The sequence below is a fragment of the Notamacropus eugenii genome, chromosome 3 (assembly GCF_028372415.1).
Source record: "Notamacropus eugenii isolate mMacEug1 chromosome 3, mMacEug1.pri_v2, whole genome shotgun sequence".
NCBI lineage: Eukaryota > Metazoa > Chordata > Mammalia > Diprotodontia > Macropodidae > Notamacropus > Notamacropus eugenii.
The window spans coordinates 215,992,131-216,015,402 of NC_092874.1; the positions used below are offsets into that span (position 1 = coordinate 215,992,131).

Consider the following 23,272-nt stretch of genomic DNA (forward strand, 5'->3'; position numbering starts at 1 on the left):
CTATGTTAGCTTTAGCTTAATTGCTTTCTATCTGTACATTAGATAATATTGACTCTTGGTTGGTGGTAAAAGTAATAATCACATGTATAGCTCTCAGAAGACTGAGAAATCTCATGGGAATATGTGCCCTTCCATTTATTTATTTAATGTTCTACAATCACTGCCAAAAAGCTTAGATTTTTACCCCCTGTCTACCCTCCCCAAGACGCCATGCAATTCTATATAGGATCTACACATACTTTCCTATTGAATACGTTTTCACTGTAGTCATGCTGTGTAGACGAACTAAAATAAATGGAAGAAATCATATAACAAGTCAAAACATAATACACACACATATATAGACATGATCTGCTACACTCTGCAAATGAATTCCATAGTTCTTTTTCTGAGTGTGGAAGCCATTTTGCCTTAAAAAACCATTGGGAATTATATTATTTTTTTTAAGTTCTTGCGTTATTACGAAGTTCCAAGTCTACCAGAAAAAACTCATGCACACTGTGGTTGTTGCTGTGCACAAAGTTCTCCTGGTTCTGCTCTTTTCACTCAGCATCAGATCATATAAGTCCTTCCAGGCCTCTCTGAAGTCTTCCTGTTCATCATTTCTTATGGCACAATAGTACTCCATTACATTCATATACCACAGCTTATTCAGCCGTTCCCCAGTTGATGGGCATCCCCTTGATTTCCAGTTTTTGGCAACTACAAAGAGTGCTGCTGTAAATAGTTTTGTACATGTGGGTCCCTTTCCCATTTTTATGATCTCTTGGGGATACAGTCCTAGAAGCAATATTGCTGGGTCAACGGGTATGCACATTTTTGTAGCCTTTTGGGCATAGTTCCAAATTGCTCTCCAGAATGGTTGGATCAGCTCACAGTTCCACCAACAAGGAATATGTGTCTTAATAGAGTATACTCCACAACAACAAAATACTTTTAAAAAGTCAATTGGAAAATGTGGAAGTAAAAAAAAAATGTAATATATAAAACTGTATTGGTGTAGGACTGTTTGAAATGCAGAAAATTTTGGTTTAGATTAAAAAACTGTCCAAAAAATTTCTTTAACTGCCAAGAGGGAGCTTTGTTCTGACTAATAACTTTGTTCTCACTAATAACTAATAACTTTATTTTTCAAATATGCATATTTTTAGTCTTGCTAATAAAGTAAAAGCAAAAACAGAAACTTACTTTCTGTAGCTTACATCCTTTCAAAACGTTGTAGAAATTGTTGATAATTGAAGCAAAGTAGTAAATTTGAGAGAATTACAAAATGAGATATTCACAGATATTGCATGTGTAAAGATGTGGGTAGTTGATTAATGTTTTATTTCCAAAATTCTCTGGTGTTGCATTAATAATTTGGCTTTTGCTGTTTTTAAATTTTCTAATCATATCTCTTCCAGAATTTTATGAAGAAATTCTTTCATTGGCATATAGTTTGACTTGCCAGGTGATTTCGCCTCAAATGTGGCAACTCTTAGGCATATTGTTTGAAGTTTTTCAGCAGGATTGCTTTGAATACTTTGCAGGTAAAGCTACTTTTTCTTGCTGCTATTTTGTAATTTAATATTCATATATATGTAAAATCCAAACGCCAATTTGAAAGAAACAAAACAAAAAGAAAAGATATAATTTCTTCTAGTAACTCTGATCACAAGCCCCTCATTTTTCTATTGGCAAATGGTTTGGTGAGCTTTAGAAGTAGTGTGTATAGTCCCAGGAATGTGAACATTATAGGGTGTATATTATTTCTTTAAAATATCCTCAGTAGTGACTATCCTTATGTCTTCCTGGAGTTTATCTTTGTGGTATTAATAACTTCCTTTGACATTGGTTATCTCAATTATTTGTAAGCCCCCTTCCAAGTTTAAAGTGATATAATTCTAAGGAAAGGTAGTAATGAACAAGGAAAATGAAAATATAATATCTCTGGGAATATTTTTTAATATTCTGTTCTAATATAAGACTTTGACATATCCTTTTTTTCAGACATGATGCCTCTCTTGCACAATTATGTTACTATAGATACGGTTACTTTACTATCCAATCCTAAGCATTTAGAGATAATTTACACAATGTGTAGAAAGGTAAGAATGTTCTTTCTCATTTTTTGTATTAATTGTAGTGTTCTTAGGACCACTGCCGTGCCTTTTGCTTCTCTTGTTTATATTCTATGTAAATGTGTGTACATGTTTTTTGTTTATGCATATATATATGCATATAAATTGTATAAATTATATGTATAAATTATAGTGCAAAATATGCATTCACATACATATAATACCTTGCATCTGCAGGTTAAAGATCTGTTTTAACTACTGCAATCAGGAGACTGAGGCTTCACTCTCTAAAGAGTGTTTGAATCAAGAGCTATTTATTTAAAATTGCATATAGAGCAAACATACTCAAAGATAACCTCTACCTTTTTTTTCTCTTTGGGACTTCATCAGTGCTCCATGTATTTATTGATCATTCTTACACTTATGACTCCCAGATCTATATATCTAGCTTGGAATGCCAGTCCTATATCACCTATTGAGGATTTCAAAATATATGTCTCCTGAGCATCTAAAAGTAAACATTGAAAACAGAATTTATTTTAAATTCATTTAAAATTCATTTTAAACCTACCTCTCCTCTGAACTTAGCTATTTCTGTAGATTCCTTTTTAGTGACCCAGATTGTAATCTTGGTGTCATCCTTGACTTCTCACTCTCCCTCAGCCCACCCATATATTTAGTTGGTTCTATCTTTATAGTCTCTCTCATATCTAAAACCTTCTCGCTAATCACACAGCCATTACTTTAATTCAGATTGTTGCCTCCTCTTATTTGGTCTAGTAAAATAGTCTCCAGATTGGTCTCACTAATTCATTTCCCTCCATTGAGTATAGGTCTAAGCCATGTGATTCCTCTGCTCGTAAACTCTGGTACCTTATTATGTTTAGTATCAAATATAAACTCTTTCATCAGGCATTTAAAGTTCTTCACAATCTGGCTCCTATCTTCTTTTCCAGCTTATTATACAAATTCTCTCCTATACTCTCCTTATGTTCTTGCCAAACCGTTTGTTGTTTTTTCACACTCAGCATTCCTTCTCCCATCTCTGCCTTTGCACAGGCTGTTCCTCATTCTTAGAATGTCCTCTTTGCTCACCTCTGCTTTATAGTATCCCTCGTTTGCATCAAAACTCTGCTAGCCAACTTTCATCTTCAACCTGAAAGTCTTTTTAGATTTCTTGTACTAGTGCCACTCTTTCCCACTCACTCGTTATCTTTATTTTGTATATATGTTTATATACTTTTGTACATGTTGTCTACCCTGATAGAATGTTCACTTTTTGAGGACAGAGAGTGCTTTAATTTTGTCTTTGGATTCTCAGCACCTTCCATAGTATCAGACACCTGGTAGGTGCTTTAATAAATTCTGGTTGATTGATCAGTAATTGAATTAGAAATCAGGAGCCACTTGTAGTTCTAATTCTAGGTTTGCAGCTAATTAGCTTTGTGACTTGAGCAAATTCCTCATGCTCTTCGATAATCTATAAAATGGATGAGGATATTAGACTATATGTACTCTATCCATGCAATTCTGTGATTTCTGTGTTTCCCTGAGTTCTTTGATCTCTTGGTTGTCCTGAATGACCTTGTCCATGTTCAGTTCTTCTTAGGTTGTAGACCTAGCAAACAAGGGAGGTTAGAGAAAGGATTGACTGGAAAGCACAATTACTTGGAAAAATAAAGCAAACTAAGGTCCGCTTCCTTCAATAACCATATTTACAACTGCCTTAGACAAAAATTTATTTTTATAACTCATAATTCAGAAAATTTTGAATTTTAATTAATAAGACAGGTGTATTATACATCTTGGAAATAGCTCCATAAAAATGTTTAAAATAGAAGTTTTGGTATTAAAAGGGGTAAGCTCTAGTCATTTGGAAAATGCTATGTATATCATTTCCTGATCCATGTGAATAGGGAATTATTGTATTTTTCTGGCTTGAGCAGCTATGGATAGATTATTAGAATTAGAAGACCTAGGTTTAAATCCCAGCTTTTCCATTTACTATTTTACTAACTACGTGATCATGGGTAAGTCATTAAAACTTTCTTAAACCTAAATTTCCTTATCTAAATAATGAAGTTATTTTAATGAGATTAAAATAATTTGCCCTGCTCACCTCATGGTATTGTTGTGAAGATCAGATCAGATTAGATAATGTATATAATTTGCTATACAAAATGTATGCTAATATTTTGTGTGATTCTGCAGAATAGAAAAGAAAAACAGGTACATTTACTTGTTTTTCTCCTTCCTTTGGTTGGAAGGTAAACTTTAAATAGCAGCAAAGCAACGTTTTTAGTTTCAAAACAAACTTTAATTGAAATGTCACACTATCTCTTGATATGCTAATTTGTAGCAAATAATTATAGGTATTGACTGGTGATGCAGGAGAAGATGCAGAATGTCACGCAGCCAAACTGTTAGAAGTAATTGTTCTTCAGTGCAGAGGAAGAGGAATTGATCAGGTAACAAATGTTGTGAAAGCAGCCTTTTTATTGTTTTACTATAAAATCACATGCTTAATAAATATTTGTTTTTAAAAGTAGTGGAAAAGGTTTTCTATTCTTTGGATTAACTGGTAGTAAATCTTGTTCAGTATAGGGTTGAAAACACTTATGGCAATTTTGGAATTTTTTTTTTCACTAGTCAGGAAAGGATAGATGAATTTTATAATGCTTTTCAGAAGTTAATTAATGAAAAACTGTAGAGGAGGTTAAAGTATTGATTCTTTTGATTAGGATTCTTATAAAAAAATTTATTTTCTTCATATTCAATATTCCTAGTCTTCACATTCTTCAGCTGATCTTTCCTTTATATTTTTATCTTAGTATCTCATTTTCTAGGCTGAATTGAAAGTAGTTCCTATTCTTAAAACATTCCTCATGACTAATTTCAAGAACCTTTTTGACTTCTTACTTTCTAATTGATTTCCCCCGACTACCTCCCACCCTTTTTTGAGGCAATTAAGTGACTTGCCCAGGGTCACACAGCTAGTACATGTCTAAAGCTAGATTTAAATTCAGGTTCTCCCAATTCCAGGGCTGATCCTCTGCCCACTGCACCATATAGCTGCCCCATATTGCTCACTTTTTAAGACATTTTAGATAAACTTAACCAGTTTCAACAGGAGATTTTGATCTGCTATTATTTTTGTTGTATGGAATTAACATGTAACCCTGAATGAAAATACTCAGTTTTCCATCTTCCATTAGTTCCTCTGTTTTAAATTCTTGCAGTAAATGCCATTTTTGATTGCTTTTTGAAATTGCCTGTTTGATTTGAATTGTGAGCCAGTATTTAAAACTTTACTAGCTCTCATTAAGTAAATAATTATTGAGCTTCTTTTGTGTACAGAGTATTTTGTTAGGCTCTGCAGGACATTATCTCAAAGGATCTACAATTTATTTGGAGGGACAATGGATTTTTGGTAAAGATGATACTGTGAAAAGGTACACCTGAGAACTTAGAAACTCACCAGCAAAGATGAAAAACAAAAAAGGCACCAGAAGAAATAGTGTTTAATAAAACCCAAAGGAAGCATTAGTTAGTATCTTTACGTAATCTAGGATTATTGCTGAAGATGGTGAGAAATCTGTGAGTGCTTTACTTAGGGGCATGCTGTGGGGTCCTGGGAGAGTAGGTGTGGAAGCCAGTGTGCTCCCTGGTAACTGGGACCTCAAGTTAGCAGAATCTTAGTAGTTTACTGTGCAAGGAACAGGAAGAGGAACCTGGGCCATCTTGTATGTCTATGACTCTCCAAGAACTGTGAAGTCAGTTTAATTTCCAATATATCATCAGAGTTGTAGCTGGAGAGAAAGCCACCAAATAGATGAGTGCTAAGGGAAATGGAGATAGTAAAACTCCCAGGTACTTCTGTGCACTGAGGTCCTCCCAAAGGTAGGAAAACCAGCACAATCTCTGATGGTGCTTGTGTTGTATGCTCAAAGAAGCAGAGAACAGGAAAAGAATTCTCAGGGCCCTTCATCAGACCTGAATCCAGGATGATTTTTCTCTGTCATATTTAGGACTTTGAAAGAGCTGCAAAGGGGTGTAATGCCAACTGATTTAGAAGAGTCTGGCCCAACTCTTCATTTTGGGCCTCCAGAACATGTAGTCAGAAATCAGGGATTGAGGCAAGAGGTGTAGGACCTTGTCCTAATTCCATCCTAGCTCCTTGTCGCAGGTCAGGATTGAAGAAGATATGGACTAAAAGGACAGCTCAGCATTAGCGACATTCATTCTGTAGAGTACACAAGATCAGGGCTACTTTCCCCATCCAAGAGTGTAGGAGTGAGGTCCCAACAGTTTCAAAAAAAAAAAAAAAATAAAAGAATTGGAGTGTAGAGACATGAGTAAACAGAAGAAAACGTCAACTACAATGTGGAAAATATTTGTTAAAAGAAGCCCAACACAATAACTCTACAATAAATACAAATAGATCTATGAAGAAAAATGGCTTTGTTGCAAAAACTCCAATAGTGAATGAAAAAAATAAAGCAAGAAATTAAAAATTAAATTAGAGTTCTTGAGGAAAAAACTAGGAGGAGGATAAATAGTTTAGAACAGAAGGTAGAGCAGAAGTAGGTTCCCTGAAAAATAGAACAGAGCAAAAAGAATTCAGATTTTATGATACAACAAGAAATATTAGTACAAAGTGGAAAAGGCTGAAAATATTGGAAGAACTTGTTGGGAACGTACTATAGAAAAATCTAACCTTGAAGACAGTCAGGGAGAGAGGCTTTAAGAATCATCAGAACCTTCTCAATGAGAGGAGCGAGTGGGGAGGGAGAGAATTTGGAACTCATAAATTTAAAATATGAATATTTGAAATTGTTTTTACATGTAATTGGAAAAAATAAAATATTTTTAAAAATACAAAATAAAATGAAGACAAAAAAGAATCATCAGACTCTCTGAAAATTGTGATTATATACAAAAAAAACCTTGGATGCCACATTTCAAGAAATTATTAAAGAACTCCAAGTGAAGAATGAGAAATTTTTGGATACAGTTAATGAGGGAATTTGTTTTGCTTGATTATGGTATTTGTTACAAGGCCATTTTTTATCATTTAATTTGTGGATTTGAAGATGTGAGGCTACCCTATCTTCTGATAGAAAAGTCAAAAAACCAAAAGCAAAAGAAAAGAGTATCATTTATGCATTTTTTTTTTTTTAATGTAAAGCAGTGAATAGAAGGACGGGTGGTAGAAAACACAGACAAGTAGGTGAGCATTGAGTTCATTCCAGGCATAGGGGACTCATGGTACAAATATCAAGGAGGTGGGAAGTAGAGTATGAAGAATAGAGAAAGCCCATGTGACTGGAATGCTGAGTGTAGGAGGGAGAATAAGTTTAGAAAGATAGGTTGGAAACAGGTTGTAAGGGCTTTAAAACTAAAGAGGGGAGTTTATATTTTATTCTAGAGGCAATAGGAAACTACTGAAGTTTATTGCATTAGGGGAGTGATCTGGTCAGATTTGTGCTTAAGAAAAATCACTTTGGTACCATTTTGGAAGATGGACTGATATGGTGAGACCTAAGGCAGGGAGACCAAGTTAGAATTCTGAAGTCAGAATTATCCAGGATTATGTAGTAAAAAAAAAAATGAAAGGAGAAATTAGGAAGCAAAGGAAAATGCTCATACTGAAGAGTAAATTTGTTTTTCAAAGTTAAGTGTATTTCCTCTGGTGATGGGGGGCAGACTTTTTTTTTTTTAACAAAATTGATGACTTCCGTGTATTCCATTTGGGATAGCCATAGTTGGATGTGAATCTTTGAAGTGCAGAAAAAGTGGAAGAATGAAAGAAAATTGGTTTGAATAGTTATAAAGGACTAGGTGATTAGAACTTACATCCCGAAAGTGGGTAAAAAGACTGTTCCTCTGAATCCCAACTTATCTAAGCTTCATTTTGGAAACAAATAAAAATTTGCCCTTTGTTTAAAAAACATTCTAAATAAAGAGAGGTCTAAGATAAGGGAGAAATTTAGTATTTTTATGCAATTGAGCTATTCAGAAATAAAAAGTATAGTGCGGAGAGGGAATCTCATGAATTTCCCTTGCTTGATACAATAGCAGTAATATTTATAGTAGTAAGTACCTAAGGAGGAGGAAGAAGTATGTCCAAGCCAGAGTGTGGTCCAAGAGAGGATATTCGTGTGTGTGTGCGCATGTGCGCACATTTATTTAGTATTAAATTTTTGAGTTCCAAATTCTCTCCCATTTACCCTCTCCCTTTCACTGAGAAGGCAAGCAATTCCATATAGATTATATATGTATAGTCATGCAAAACATATCCATAATAATCATGTTGTGAAAGAAAACATAGATAAAAAAACTGAAGAAAAATTTTTTAAAAAGTGAAAAAAATCGCTTCAATCTGTATTCACACACCATCTTTTCTTTCTCTGAGCATAGATGACATTTTTCATCCAAAATTCATCAGAGTTGTCGTGCATCATTATATTGCTGAGAATAACTAAGTCATTCACAGCTGATCATCCTACAATATTGCTATTACTTTGTACCCATTACATTTTGCTTTGTATCAACTCATGTAAGTCTTTCTAGGTTTTTCTGAGAGCATTCTGCTCATCATTTCTTATAGTATAATAATGTTCCATCACAATTATATACCACAACTTATTCAGCCATTCCCTAATTGATGTACATCCCCTCAGTTTTGATTTCTTTACCCCCAGAAAAGAGCTGCTGTAAATAATTTTTGTACATATAAATCCTTTTCCTTTCTGTTTTTTAATTTCTTTTGGGATACAGATCTAGTGGTGATATTGCTATGTCAGTGGGTATGCATGGTTTTGTAGCCCTTTGAGCATAGTTCCAAATTGCTCTGTGGAATGATTTCATTAATTCACAACTCCTACAACAGTACATTAATGTCTCATTTTTCCCATGTCCCCTCCAACATTTGTCATTTACCTTTTCAGATTGTACCTCAGAAATGGCTTTAACTTGCATTTCTCCAATTAATAGTGAATTAGAATATTTTTTCATATAGCTATAGATAGGTTTATTTACTTCATCTGAAAACTGATTATATCTTTGATCATTTATAAGTTGAGGAAATGTTAGAGAAATGAGGTCTTTATCAGAGAAGCTTGCTTCAAAATTTTTTTTCATAGTTACTATTGCTAACTATATTTTCCTCCATTGTATTCTCCCTACCCCTGTTTATTCTGTTCTCTCTCTTCTTTCACCCTATGCCTCCTCAAAAGTGTTTTGCTTATGATTACTCCTTCCTCCATTCTGCTCCTCTTCTGTCACTCCCCCCCTTTATCTCCTTCTCCTCTTTTCCTGTAGATTTCTATACCCCATTAACTGTGTATCTTATTTTCCAGGTACATGTTAAAACAATTTTTAACATTCATTTTTGTAACTTTGAGTTCCAAATTCTATCCCTTTCTCCCTCCTCACCCTCCCTCATTGAGAAAGCAAGCAATTTGATATAGGTTCTACATGTGTAGTCATGCAAAACACTTCCATAATAGTCATGCTCTTTCCTTTCATCTTGTCCTTCCTCAAAAGTGTTTGCTTCTGATTAACCCCTTCCGCAATCTACCTTCCCTTCTATCACCCCCCCATCCTCTTCCACCCTACCTTCCTGTAGGTATAAGATAGATTTCTATACCCAAGTGAGTATGTGCTATCCCTACTTAAGCCAGTTCTGATTAGAGCAAGGTTCACTCATTCCCTCTCACCTCCCTCCTTTTCCACTCCACTGTAAAAACTTTTTCTTGCCCCTTTTATGTGAGATAATTTACCCCATTCTACTCCCTTTCTCCTTCTCATAGCACATTTCTCTTCTCATCCTTACTTTTCTTTTTTAGATATCATCCATTCATATTCAACTCACCCTGTGCCCTCTGCCTATATTTATTTCCTTAAACTACCCTAATAATGAGAATGGCCTCATGAGTTATAAGTATTATCTTTCCATGGAGAAATGTAAAGAGTTCAAACTTAATAAGTCCCTTATGATTTCTCTTTCCTGTTTACCTTTTCATGCTTCTCTTGAGTCTTGTATTTAAAAGTCAAATTTTCTATTTAGTTCTTTTTTTTCCTCAAGAATGCATTAAATTCTTCTGTCATTGAATGTCAATTTTTCCCCCTCATTGTTTTTACTCAGTTTTGCTGTATAGGTGATTCTTGCTTTTAATCCTACCTTCTTTGATTTCTGGAGTATCATATTCCAAGCCCTCTAATACTTTAATGTAGAAACTGCTAAATCTTGTGTTATCTTGACTGTGGCTCCATGGTATTTGAATTGTTTCTTTCTGACTGCTTACAGTATTTTCTCCTTGACCTGGGAATTCTGGAATTTGCCTGTAATATTCCTGGGAGTTTTCCTTTTGGGATCTCTTTTAGGAGGTGATCTGTGGATTCTTTCGATTTCTATTTTAGCCTCTGGTTCTAGGATATCAGGACAGTTTTCCTTGATAATTTCTGGAAAGGTGATATTTAGACTTTTTTTTTTTTTTTTTTTTGATCATGGTCTTCAGGTAGTCCAATAATTTTTAAATGATCTCTTCTGGATTTATTTTCCAGGTCAGTTGTTTATCATGAGGTATTTCATGTTGTCTTCTATTTTTTCATTCTTTTCGTTCTGTTTTATAATTTCTTGATTTCTTAGAGAGTCCTTAGCTTCCATCTGCTCCATTCTAATTTGTAAAGAATTGTTTTCTTCAGTGAGCTTTTGGACCTCCTTTTCCTTTTGGCCAATTCTGCTTTTTCTTTTTATTTATTTATTCACATACGTTTATTTATTTATTTACCAACTTGCTCACTCATTTGTTTATTTATTTGTTGTCAGATTACAACATACATTTCCACAAAATTTTGAATTCCAATTTTTCTCCCCATTTCTCCCATGCCCCTACTCCATAACACCTTGCATTCTGATTATCCCTTCCCTCAATGTGCCCTCCCCTCTATCACACCCCACCCTTCCCTTGTCCCTATCTTCTCACTTTTCTTGTAGGGCAAGGTAGATTTCTATACTCCATTACCTGTATATCTTATTTCCCAGTTATATGCAACAACAATTCTCAACATTAGTTTCTAATACTTTGAATTCCAACTTCTCTTCCTTCCTCCCTCCCCACTGAGAAGGCAAGCAATTCAATACAGGCTATATATGTCATTTTTCAAAAGACTTCCATAATGGTCATGTTGTGTAAGACTATATTTCCCTCCATCCTACCCTGTCCCCGCTTTATTCTATTTTCTTATTTGACCTTGTCCCTTCCCAAAAGTGTGTACTTCTAGTTACTCCCTTCCCCCATTTGCCCTCCCTTCTGTCATCCCCCTCATCCCAGTTATCCCTTTCTCCCCTACTTTCCTGTGGTGTAAGATAGATTTTCATACCAAATTGAGTGAGCATGTTATTCCCTCCTTAAGTCATATGTGAATAGTGTAAGCTTCACTTTTCCCCCTCTCACCTCTTCCCTTTTCTCTTCCATTTAAAAAGATTTTTCTTATCTCTTTTATGATTCATAATTTGCCCCATTCCGTTTCTCCCTTTCTCCTCCCAATACATTCCTCTCTAACCCCTTAATTTTATTTTCTTTTATAGAAAGAAATCTGATTTCTTCTGAATCAGCTCAACCTGTGTTCTGTGTGCGTCTGTGTTTGTGTGTCTGTGTCTGTGTAATCCCTTCACCTATCCAGAAACTGAGAAAAGTCTTAAGAGTCACAAATATTATCTTTCCATGTAGGAATGTAAGCAGTTCAGCTTTAGAAAGTCTTTTATGATTTCTCTTTCCTGTTGACCTTTTCATGCTTCTCTTGATTCTTGTATTTGAAAGTCAAATTTTCTCTTCAATTCTGGTCTTTTCATCAAGAATGCTTGAAAGTCCTCTATATCATTGAATGACCATTTTTTCCTTTGAAGTATTATACTCAGTTTTGCTGGGTAGGTGATTCTTGGTTTTAATCCCAGTTCCTTTGACTTCTGGAATATCTTATTCCAAGCCCTTTGATCCCTTAATGTAGAAGCTGCCAGATCCTATGTTATCCTTATTGTATTTCCACAATACTCAAATTGTTTCTTTCTAGCTGCTTGCAATATTTTCTCCTTGACCTGGGAACTCTGAAATTTTTTCACAGTATTCCTAGGAGTTTCTCTTTTTGGGTCTCTTTCAGGGATTTTGTGGAGCTGTTTTCAGAGATACTTCTAGGGATTTACTCCTCTTCTTGCCTGTAGTCTGGTCTGTGAGTGAACACAAAAACCCTTTTTTGCCCTGGATCTGTGAGAGGGTTCCCTCTCCACTGTTGCCACAAGCTCAGCTATTCTAGTGTTCCTCCTTGCCCCAGGACTGCAACTCAGATCCAAGTATGGATATATATAGAGCAACAGAGTTCTGCCTCAGTGCCAGCAAAGAGGCACCTGTAATCTCTTTCTGACCAGTTATTTGGTTCCTTACCGTCTGTGGGCTAAGAGCTAGTGCCACCGCCAAGAGGGGATATTCTTAAGCAACAAAAATTACTCCTGATTACTGAACTGATCACACAAAAGAGAGAAGAGTCAAGTCAAGAATCATTAACTGTTTATTATTTGGCAGGCACTGTGCTAAGCCCTGAGAATGCAAATATAAGCAAACACCTAGAGGCCTTTGCCTCATAGGACATGTATTCTACTTAGAGAAGACAACACAAAGGAAGATGAAAAATAAGTGAAAGAGAAGGGTAATAGTTTGAGGTTCTGAAATGCAAAGAATTAAAAATGAAGCTGAGAGAGCAGTGAAGGAGTGAACATGTCTGGCTTGTGCAATTCCTTAAAGTGGAAGAACCGGGAGGACCTGATGATCAATTAGAAAAAAGGGCCACAAAAGCAGAAGGATCTTTCATGGTGATAAGGCTGCTGGGGTATGGTTATGGGAAGAACTGTGATTTATGCCTAAACTATGAAGGAGGATACAAATTAGATTGTTCCAAGCAGTATAAACCATTATATAGCATATCTAAGTTTGGCTGGTGCCAATTTTTTTTAAGAGAAAAAATATCATAGCAGGATTTGAAGAAGGAAAAAACCAAGGTTAACAGTTAGAACTGTTACTATGAGTAGAATGAATTTAACCACATGACAGAAGGATTACAATGGATTAGAAAGCAAATCTCAAAAATTTTCTTTATAAAACTAACACACCAGAAACACAAAGATTTACACTGAGTTGAAATGAGGCATATGAGTCAAAAGAGGAGACATAGTTATTGTCATCTCAGATAAAGTAACAATAAAAATAGATGCAGTTAAGAGAACACTTGGGGAAACTAAATTATACTTGGAGACCCCATAGATACTGAAGTTATCAATAATAAACATATACACTTAATGGCATTTAATTACCCTTAAAGGAAAAGCTAATTGACTTTTGAAGGGGCCCAGTTGGAAGAAAGTAATAGAATACTTCATTCCAGATTTAGACAAATCTGTCAAATTAATAAGCAACAAAGAAATTAAGGACCCGAACGTAATTTTAGAAAAAGTAGTTAGGATAGCTTTTTGGCTGGTACTGAATATAAAATAGAAGAGAATATGATTATTTTTTAGCATCATATGTTAACTTTACAAAAGAAGATCATGTATAAAGAATTCAAATTCAGAAATGTAGAAATGTTAGATGTTTTCAGGCCATAATGTAATAGACATTGTAATCAATGAGGAAAATATTGAGAAATGATTCAGACTTAAGAAATATAAGTTGTCTTAAAAAATAAGTGATATTGATTCTTCAATAGGAAAGTGATCATAAGATGTAAATATTCTCAGAAGAATTATTACATCCATATGAGAGACTGTTGAGATCGCTAATAATGAGAAAAATACAAGTTTAAATAGTTCTGATGTTTCATCTCATACCTAGCACACGGACAAAGCTTCAAAAAATGATTAATCAGGTAGTATTTCTTTAGCACCTACTGTGTGCCAGGCACTGTGCTAAGCACTAGGGATATAAAGAAAGACAAAAGATTCCTCAGTCTCTGGAACTTACAGTGTAATGGGGAAAGAATATGAAAACTGATATGTACAAACAGGATACTGAGTTAGTAAATAGGTAATCAACAGAGAGGAGATACTTGTAGTAAGGGAGATTTGGAAAGTCTTCTTGCTGAAAGTGAATACTTTAGATGACACTTAAAGGAAGCTGGGATGCAGAGATGAGAAGAGAGTTCTAGGTAGAGGGTAGAAAGATACAGAATACACTACACGCTGTCCTATAAGGTCTGAGAAGACTGTAAAGGTGGAGGATTCAGGTTATGGAGGACATGAAAAGCCAATCAGAGGATTTTATATTTGATCTTGGAGATGATAGGGAGCCATTAGAGTCTGTTGAGTATGGGAATGACATTGTCAGACTTGCAGAATTCAGTTTGTTAGTTTGACAGCTGAATGGAGGATGGACTGGATTGAGGAGAAACTCGTGGTACATAAACTTGTTGTTGCAATAGTCCAGGCATGAGGCGAGGTTATGAGGGCCTTCACCATGACAGTGTCTCTGTCAGAAGAAGAAGGGGGTACATATAAGAGATGTTACAAAGGTAGAAACAATAAGACTTGGCAGTTGATTGGATGTAGGCAATGAAAGTGAGGAATCAAGGATGACCCCCGACTTGTGAGCCTGGATGACTTGGGAATATAGTGGGGTGATATTCTTAACAGTAATAGGGACATTAGGAAGTGGGGAAGGTTTGGTTGTGGCAGGGTGGAAAAGCAAAGTTCAGTTTTGGACATTTTGCCTTTTAAGATATCTATGTAACATCTAGCTTTATTAGATTGCAGCAATGATGGCAAGAAGTATGACTTTAATACTGTATTTTCCTCACAATACCTTGTTCATAGTCTTACATAAAATAGATAACTTTTAATTCTTGTTGATTGATTTACATCAAATATATCTTATTATGTTTTAAGACTTTTCAAATTCTGTACACAGATGTATGTGGCTTTTATTAACCTGCAAGTTCTGAGCAGTAAAAATCAACTTGATCTAGACCCCTGTCATGTGTGTTATGTGATGAAACAAATAGTAATAAAAATAATTTTTTCCTGAGGCCAGTCTATCAGAAAATACAGGGGAAGTTAGAAGTTACTCACATTGAAACTGTGGATACTCCTTGCAAAATGCTACTCTTAAGGAGTCAAGCATCATAAGGATCAAAGTTAGCCAAGAATTTTTTTTCTTTATTTAATTCTTAGCAGTTCAGTTATTGCTAGTGAATTTATAAATTGACCTAATTAAAAATTTATATTCAAATTTGCATTTTTACATTAGGCATTCAGTTTTCATTGCAGAGGATAAAGCACAGTTTTCTAAAACAATTTTGAAGTTCTTCATCTTAAAATATTTACATTTTCTCCTGCTAAAATTGTTTTTTAAATGTATAAGAAATTTTCCAATGTTATGAAAAAACTTGAATTTCAGTTGCAGATAGTTGTCTTTTTTTCCTCATCCAAAGTATAGATTTCATTGGTAGTGTTTCAAAACTTCTGACATCATTAAATGTCTTGTTTGAATGAGGCATTTAGAGAGGTAGGTAAAACAATAACTATCAATAAAGGTACTTCCTAACACTTTCATATTATTATTAAATGAAGGGATTTGTGTTACAATAGGTGTTCTATACCCTCATTCTATACATCTGAACATAATCTATGCTGAGGTCCTGTCCCACATCACCATCAGTCTGTTGGACATTGCATATTGGATGTCCCGTAGGCACCTCATACTCATTAACTCAAAAAGAGTATTTATCTTTTTTAGCTTTCACATTACATTGCTAGTGCCACAATTTTCCAATTTACCCAGGTTTGCCTCCTCAGAGCCATCTTCAGCTCTTTATTTTACTTTATCCCACATATTTAGTTGGTTACAATTTTCTTTTTAAAGTATCAAGTACCTCCATAGCATTTCTCCAATTTTTATCTCTCTCTTTCTCTACTAAAGTCAGCACGCATTTATTAAGCACTTACTTACAGTGATAGGAACTATGCTAAATTCTTAGGGATACAGAACAAGTAAAATAAAACAATAAGAAAACAGTCCTTTCCCTCAAAGATATGTGAATTGAATGAGCATGGGGAGTCAAAGATGACAATTATTTTGAACCTTGCTAAGACTGGGAAGGTAACAGTGCCTGTGATAGTAATGGGGAAGTTCAGAAGTGGTGAAAGTTTCCAGGGAAAGATGAAATGTGTTTTGGACATGTTGGGATATTTAGCCTATGGGATATTTAGTCTGAGATTTTTCAAAAAGCTATTGAGATGGATGACTATAGTTCAGGAGAAAGACTAGGGCTGGATATATTATGATCTGGTAATCCTTTGCAAAGAGAAGACAATTGAATCCACGGGAGTTGATGAGATCACCAAGTGAAAAGTGTTTAGAAGGAAAAGAGAGTTTAGGATAGAAACTTTGGGAACCTTACATTAAGTTAGGAGAAACAACATGTAAATAACTAGGTACAAGAACTCAGTTCTTGTTAGTGAGATTAATGAATTTAATGAAATGATCTCAGGTATTTGAATTTACACTATTAAAAATTATAATTATGTAAAATATTGTTGTTGGTTCCAGCCCACTGGAAATATGCAGCATGAATTTGAATAATGGGATTCATTAGTCACTTCAGGAGATTCATTATTCACACTAATTTGCACCATCTGTATATATATAAGACATAGATATCAGTGTAGATGTACACATACAGTGTAAATGAAAGTAATCTGAAAGAGAAAGACACCTTGGCAGCTTAATGGAAAATGGATTACAGTAGGGACAGACTTGAGGCAGTGAAACCACTTAATTCCATTGCATGAGTCTAGGCAAAAGGTGATAAAACCCTAAACCAGACTTGTGGATATATGAGTAAAAAGAAGACTTTTATACATGAAATTTTTTTGAAGGTAGAAACAGCAAGATTTGATGACAGATTATTTATGTGACTTGAATGAGAGTGAGGAGTCCCACATGACACTAGTTTCAAACTTGGGTCACTGGGGGAGTGGCAGTTATAGTTATAGGGAAGTTCAGAAGTAGAGAAAGTTTGCAGGCATAGAGGAGATCTGTTTTAGACATGTTTAGTTTGGAATGCCTTTGGGATATCCTATTTGAGATATTTAAAAAACTATTGGAGATACACTACTAGCTCAGGAGAAAGACTAGGTCTGGATATGTGATGATCTGGGAATCTTTCGCTTAGGGATGATAATTGAACCCATGGGAGCTGATTAGATCATCAAACAATGTGGTGTAGAAAGAAAAGAGAAGAGGGTTTAGGACAGAACCTTTGTGATGCACTCAAAAGGGTTTGTAGGGAAAGATAATCCTGTTTTGTACATAGTGAACTTGAGAGGTTTTTCCTAATTCTTCTAGGCTCCAGTATCTTCCTAAAATTACTCTGTATTTGTAGCACCCCTTCCTCCCCACTCCCAATCTCTTCCTGAGCTCACTCTTCCAATTCAAATTTAAACTAGCAGATTTGATCCCCAGAGAGCAATGATTATTTGTCCTACCAGTAACTCTGATAGATTGTGGCTTCTCATGGGGTTTATGAGGCCTTATCTAGTATACTCATTAATTACTTGATATTAATTGACTTTTTCAAAGAAATGTTTTCTGAGAAAGTTTTGCAAGGACAGGTGTTACAAAAACATCCCTCAAACCAACGGTTCTCTTCTCACAGCATACTTGCTTCCTGGGGAGAGTGTGCTCAGATAGTGAGGCATTCTTTTAGGAAACTGAATTTCTGACCCTGGGAATCCTCTTCTTTCTTTGCAGAGTCTCAATGACTTCACTTCTGGGCAATGGATAAATTGCTCACTTGCATATTTGGACTAGCTCCTCCTGGGATTTGGTGTTTTAGCTACTGGGCTGGGTCAGACAGAATTCTCCTTGAGGCTGCCTCCTCACCAAATTCAACTACTGATGTTATATTTTCATGGACATATTGTCACCAGGTTGGAATTAGGGCCTGTTGTCCTCACCTAGCCTAGCAGCTCACAACAATCCTCACTTAAAAGATGCCAGTGAGCAACAAGATTCTGCTCAAACCTTCTGTATGCATACCCAATTATGGCTCAGCCTCCATTGCATCATTAGTCCTTCTGGTTCCTTGGTCAACTAGAAGTCTTCATTTTCATGTAGTACTAGCTCCTCAAGTCATTCTTGACAGAAAACTGACTCCCTAAAATTCCACATGTTGATTTGGCAGCAACCATATATATGCAAGCTCTGTAAAACCCTCTATGAAGGGTGAATCCTTGTAAGGACTAAACCTTCATTGGCCAGTTTTCCTTTACAATACATACAGACAGACAGACAGACAGACACTTCCCACCATAGAATATCATTTCCTTGAGGGCAGTATGGAAGGAAAAAAAATACCGTGCATACATTTTAAACATAAACTTTCCAGAAACAATTTCTGTTAATTTAGATTAAACTTATTCTTAACATTTCTGCTTAAAGAAGGAGGTCTAAAGACTGCCATTTATGTAGAGTTTATAGCATTACCAGATAATATATGAAGTTCCACAGTCAAGCCTGAGAAAAAGTTCAGATTAAAAGTTAACTTTTGTTAAATGAAAAGTTTGTAAAATTAAAAGTTAAGTTTTGTTCAGTCAAGTGTTTGCTTCATTATGGAGGACAATAGTTATTTAACTTTCTGCATACCCCTAGAGAACTATTTTCCAAAAATCATTCAATTTCTCTTCAACCATTCTTTTAAAAAATTCTCCTTTCCAGCTTGTCAGAGGTAAACTCAAGAAATAGTTCCAATCACTGAAGTCACCAAAGACATCATTACCCTAGATCTAGTCAATACCTAGGGGAAACAAGATATTGCTCTTTACTAAATTAATCAATGAGTCTTTACTTTTATCTAGTCATTGCCCTAATTCTTTCTAACAGAAAAAAATCCTTCCCTGAAGTTTTTACCCAGTTTCCTCAAAGAAAGTGGTAGATCTTTGGTTAGAGAGAAATGGATTTAGTTCAGGTAATTGTTTTGGAATTGAAAGTTAAAGAGTGATAATATTTCTCATTTAAATTAGTCCAAAAGCATACTGACTAGCATACTGAAGAAAATGATTTTCTAGTATTTCTAAAAGGAGCAGGGAGTGTGCATTCAGACTTTGTCTTTGGATGCCATCACCTAATGTCTTCTACCTGGTAGAGGCTTAATAAATGCATGTTGATTTTCTATGTAGTAACAAATTATATTGATTGAATTGTTTTGATCACAGCTCTTTTCTGAACATTTTTAGTTAATTTCATTTGCCCATTTTGTTAACGCTGCTTCGTGTCTTTCCTACTTTTAGTGTACTATTTAGTTCTTATCAACATGAAACTTTTCTAAAATTGTCTGTTTTAGCTTTCTTCTTCTGAATATCTAAACTTCTGTATATATGTATTAATTGGCTATATAAGTATATTATTTACTTCTATTAACTGTTTTTACATATACTTTTTTGGTCCTATCTTTCCTGTTGTGTTTTAAGTAACTTCTTTTGTTACTCATTATGGTCTGGCATATAAAAGTCATTGTTCTATTAATAATTAGTTAGATAGGGTATAAAAGATGATTAAATATGTGATCTAAGGCAGACCACTTAACTTATTTGTTTCTCAGCTTTCCCATTTGTCAAATGAATATTGTGAAATAAACCCTTAACAATTTTACAGAGAGGCAAAAAATGTGCAAATGATGTGAAAAATTAAAATGTGTTATGTGTTAGATGACAAAGTTATAATGCTTTGTAATAGATACTACCCATATGATAGCATTTATTTTTAAAAGGCATTATGCTATAATAGATAGAATGCAGGCTTTGGAGTTAGAAGGACTTCTTCCAATTGAAATCCCACCTCTGTTACTTTCTGGCTTTGGGATGATGGGTAAATCACCTAATCTCTCCAAGCTTTAGTTTCTTCATCTATAAAATGGTAACTATTGCCGACCCCAGTGTTATTGTGAGATTTAAATGAAATAATGGTAAGACTTCACATGCATTCAAATACTATATACATGCCAGCCATTTTTATTGTGGTAGTAATTTTTTGTAGTCAATAGGAATTTATAATAAATTCTGTTATTTTATTTTCTGCTTTATATTTAGTGCATTCCACTGTTTGTAGAAGTTGTGCTGGAAAGATTAACCAGAGGGGTTAAAACAAGTGAACTACGTACCATGTGTCTTCAGGTTGCTATTGCTGCCTTGTATTACAATCCTGATCTGCTTTTGCATACTTTAGAACACCTTCATTTTCCACATAATCCTGGACCTATAACTGCACAGTTTATAAATCAGTGGATGAATGATACTGATTGTTTTCTTGGGTAAGTATCTTTCTTATTTTTTTATTTTTTGTATCTTGTTACATGTTATTGACTACTAAGCATAACAGCCAAGTAAATAATGTGCATTTCTGTTAATGCACCATTAATATCTTAATCTTTTGGAGTAGTCTAATGGAGAGAACACAAGCTTGCACAAAATTCATCTCTTTAAGATACAAAATTTATTAAACTTAAAAATTTGCTGTTATGAAAATCCTTCACAAGCATTTAAGTTCCTTCTTAATTAAGTTTATAATTGTAGGCATTCCAGGTTGACCTGGTGTGTAATGGAGGTACCAACCAGCCTTGCAATGGTATAAAATACAGATCTGGGAAGTTAATTACTTGGGGCTGTTGTTAAGACCTCTGTTCCTATATCTTTGCCTAACCCGCCTGAGAAATATGAGAAAAGAGGGTTTCTGATAGAGTCTCAGGGGCTGAATCATTGTTGTATGACTACAAGACATGGAATACAATAGTCTCTAACGAATTGAAATTGAGTATCACAGTGATACCATGGAGAGGTACATAATGATTGTGAACATGTCGCAACATAATCAAATGAGAAACTTAAAAGAACAGGAAGCTTCAAGGAAAAAGAAGAAAGAAAGTAATGTAGAAACACAAGATAGACAAAGAAGATGGGCTGGTCATATGGCAAAGGTGAGTGGAACTGGTTGATAGACCAGTTGTTCCATGGGAATCTTCATAATGTCAATGAAAGAGGTGGACTGGTGAACTTATGGGAGGAATTAACAAATGAATGGCATATGATAAACTGTCATGGATAGGTTGTGATGTATATTATTGGCAGGGATATCCAAACTGATGAGATCCTAGACCTGCCTGAGTATTTTGAGAATGGAATTATTGAAGCTTTAGCATGTCATTCTTAGTACTTTGCTAAGAAGAGAGAGTTTTGCTATATACTTCTGTCAAAATTGTTCTTACAGGTAGGAGAAATAATTCCATAGGGAGTTGTGACAAGTAAAATCTGAAATAACTGAGGAAACAAAGGTTCAAGCTTCTAAGTATATCAATTTATTAAACAGTATGTGCCAATTGCATATCAAATAGGGACCAGAATTGATTCTCAGCTTGGTTTTGAGATTTTTTGCATGAAAAGCAAATATTAACAGGACATAAACCAATATACAAGATTAGATAATCTGATTTCTAACTGGAGGAAAGATTAGGGGCTTTCCAAGTTGGGAAGGGGAGAACAAACAGGTGCAATTCCCTGAAATCAGAAAAAGAGGTGCCCTATTTGCTGCCAGATTATCTGTATTCAATCACAGGAACTAGTAAACAGAAACTGATTGACCAGTACAGGGCCAGTCTTCAGAGGAGATATATATGGGTTGCTTTAGATGTGTAATTGTGAGAAAACTCCCTGTATCATTCTTCAGAACTGACTAGGTTTCTGTTCAACATAACCTTCATCCTTTGTTAAGGGTCTGTAAGCAACAGGTAGAAGTGGTCCAGCTTCCCAGCCATGCAGGGCTGGTTTCAAACAGTGCAATAAAGTTTTCTCAGTGATCTCATAATTGAAAAAAGTTTTGTTATAGGACAAAATTGTACTACACTTACAATTCACTAGAAAAGGAACTGAGTTAAATTCAGAATTGATTTACATGATGTATTCTGTGTGGTTAACTCAATTTCCTCAATTGCCACAGACCCTTCTGATTTGCTTTAACAATTCTCAGAATGCTTTTTAATTCCTTTGTTCATTCATTCATTCATTCATCAGGTATTTCTTAAGTACCTCTTATGTACAAACCCTTCCTTCATTATGTTCTCTTTTTGGTTGTAAGCAGAACTAAGGGTTGTTTTTGTTTTGTTTTTAATGAATTACAAATTGAACTTTCCAGTCAAAATAATAGAGTGAAAGGTGGTAGTTTGACTTCTCACATTCAATGTTTGATAACAACGAAGAGAAGAAAAATAGTAAAAAATACCACATCAAAACAAGCCCCCAAATTTTTTTTCCAAAAGTGTCAGAAGTTTCAAAAAAATACTGTCTAGTAGCTAAAACAGCTAAAGTAATGGAAAAAAAATCTGGAATAAGAAAGTGTTCTCAAATTTATATAAGGCATCTTTAAAGAAATTAATTAAGAATTAACATTGGTAAGAAATTCAAAAGAGCAGAATAGAGTTTGGAGAAAAAGAATAAATTAGAGGAGAACCTGAAGCCAGAATTAAAATATACAAAGTACCATTGATAGAAATGATGTATATGTCTATTGTTAGAACATATGAAAAAAAGGCTGAAAAAAATCAATCCCACTGTATCACACTAATAAATTTTGAAGTGTATATGTTTATTACTTTTCAGCAGCTTGATTAATCTTTTTTGATATAATTGTTATACTCACATTAATAGAGAGTGGAGCCATGACTGATTTACATGAGATAGATAAACTGCTTATTTTTTGAAATAATATATATTCTCAACATTCACTTCCACAGGAATTTGAATTCAAAATTCTCTCCCCACCTCACACCCCAGGACAACATGCACCCCATCCACCCCTTCCTTTAGTCTGTCCTCCCTTCTGTTACCACCCTCTTCTTCCATCCCCCTCCATTCTATTTACCTGTAGGGCAAAACAGATTTCTATACTCCATTGCCTGTACATCTTATTTCCCAGTTTTCATGCTAAAACAGTTTTTAGCATTCATTTTTAAAGCTTTGAGTTGCATATTCTGTCTCTTCCTCCCTCACCACCTACCTACCCTTGCTGAGAAAGCAAGCATTTCAATGTAGGTCATACCTTTGTAGCCATGCAAAACACTTTCATAATAGTTATGTTGCAAAAGACTAACCACATTTCCCACTGTCCCATTCTGCC

The 23,272-nt window shown here is 34.9% G+C and overlaps 1 protein-coding gene across 4 annotated transcripts in view; it reads left to right on the top strand.

Annotated features, from left to right (window-relative positions):
* Nucleotides 1-23,272, top strand: part of IPO8 (importin 8) — a 179,114-nt gene that overhangs the window by 133,875 nt on the left and 21,967 nt on the right. For 3 of the 4 annotated variants that reach the window (XR_011977119.1, XM_072654411.1, XM_072654413.1), the window contains exons 18-21: nucleotides 1,404-1,529; nucleotides 1,990-2,087; nucleotides 4,433-4,528; nucleotides 20,197-20,417. Coding sequence is in view for 3 of the 4 variants with exons in the window: in XM_072654411.1 (XP_072510512.1) it covers nucleotides 1,404-1,529; nucleotides 1,990-2,087; nucleotides 4,433-4,528; nucleotides 20,197-20,417 (541 nt within the window). In the remaining variant the exon portion in view is untranslated. The remainder of the gene's footprint in view (nucleotides 1-1,403; nucleotides 1,530-1,989; nucleotides 2,088-4,432; nucleotides 4,529-20,196; nucleotides 20,418-23,272) is intronic. The other variant, XM_072654412.1, reaches the window with a different exon arrangement.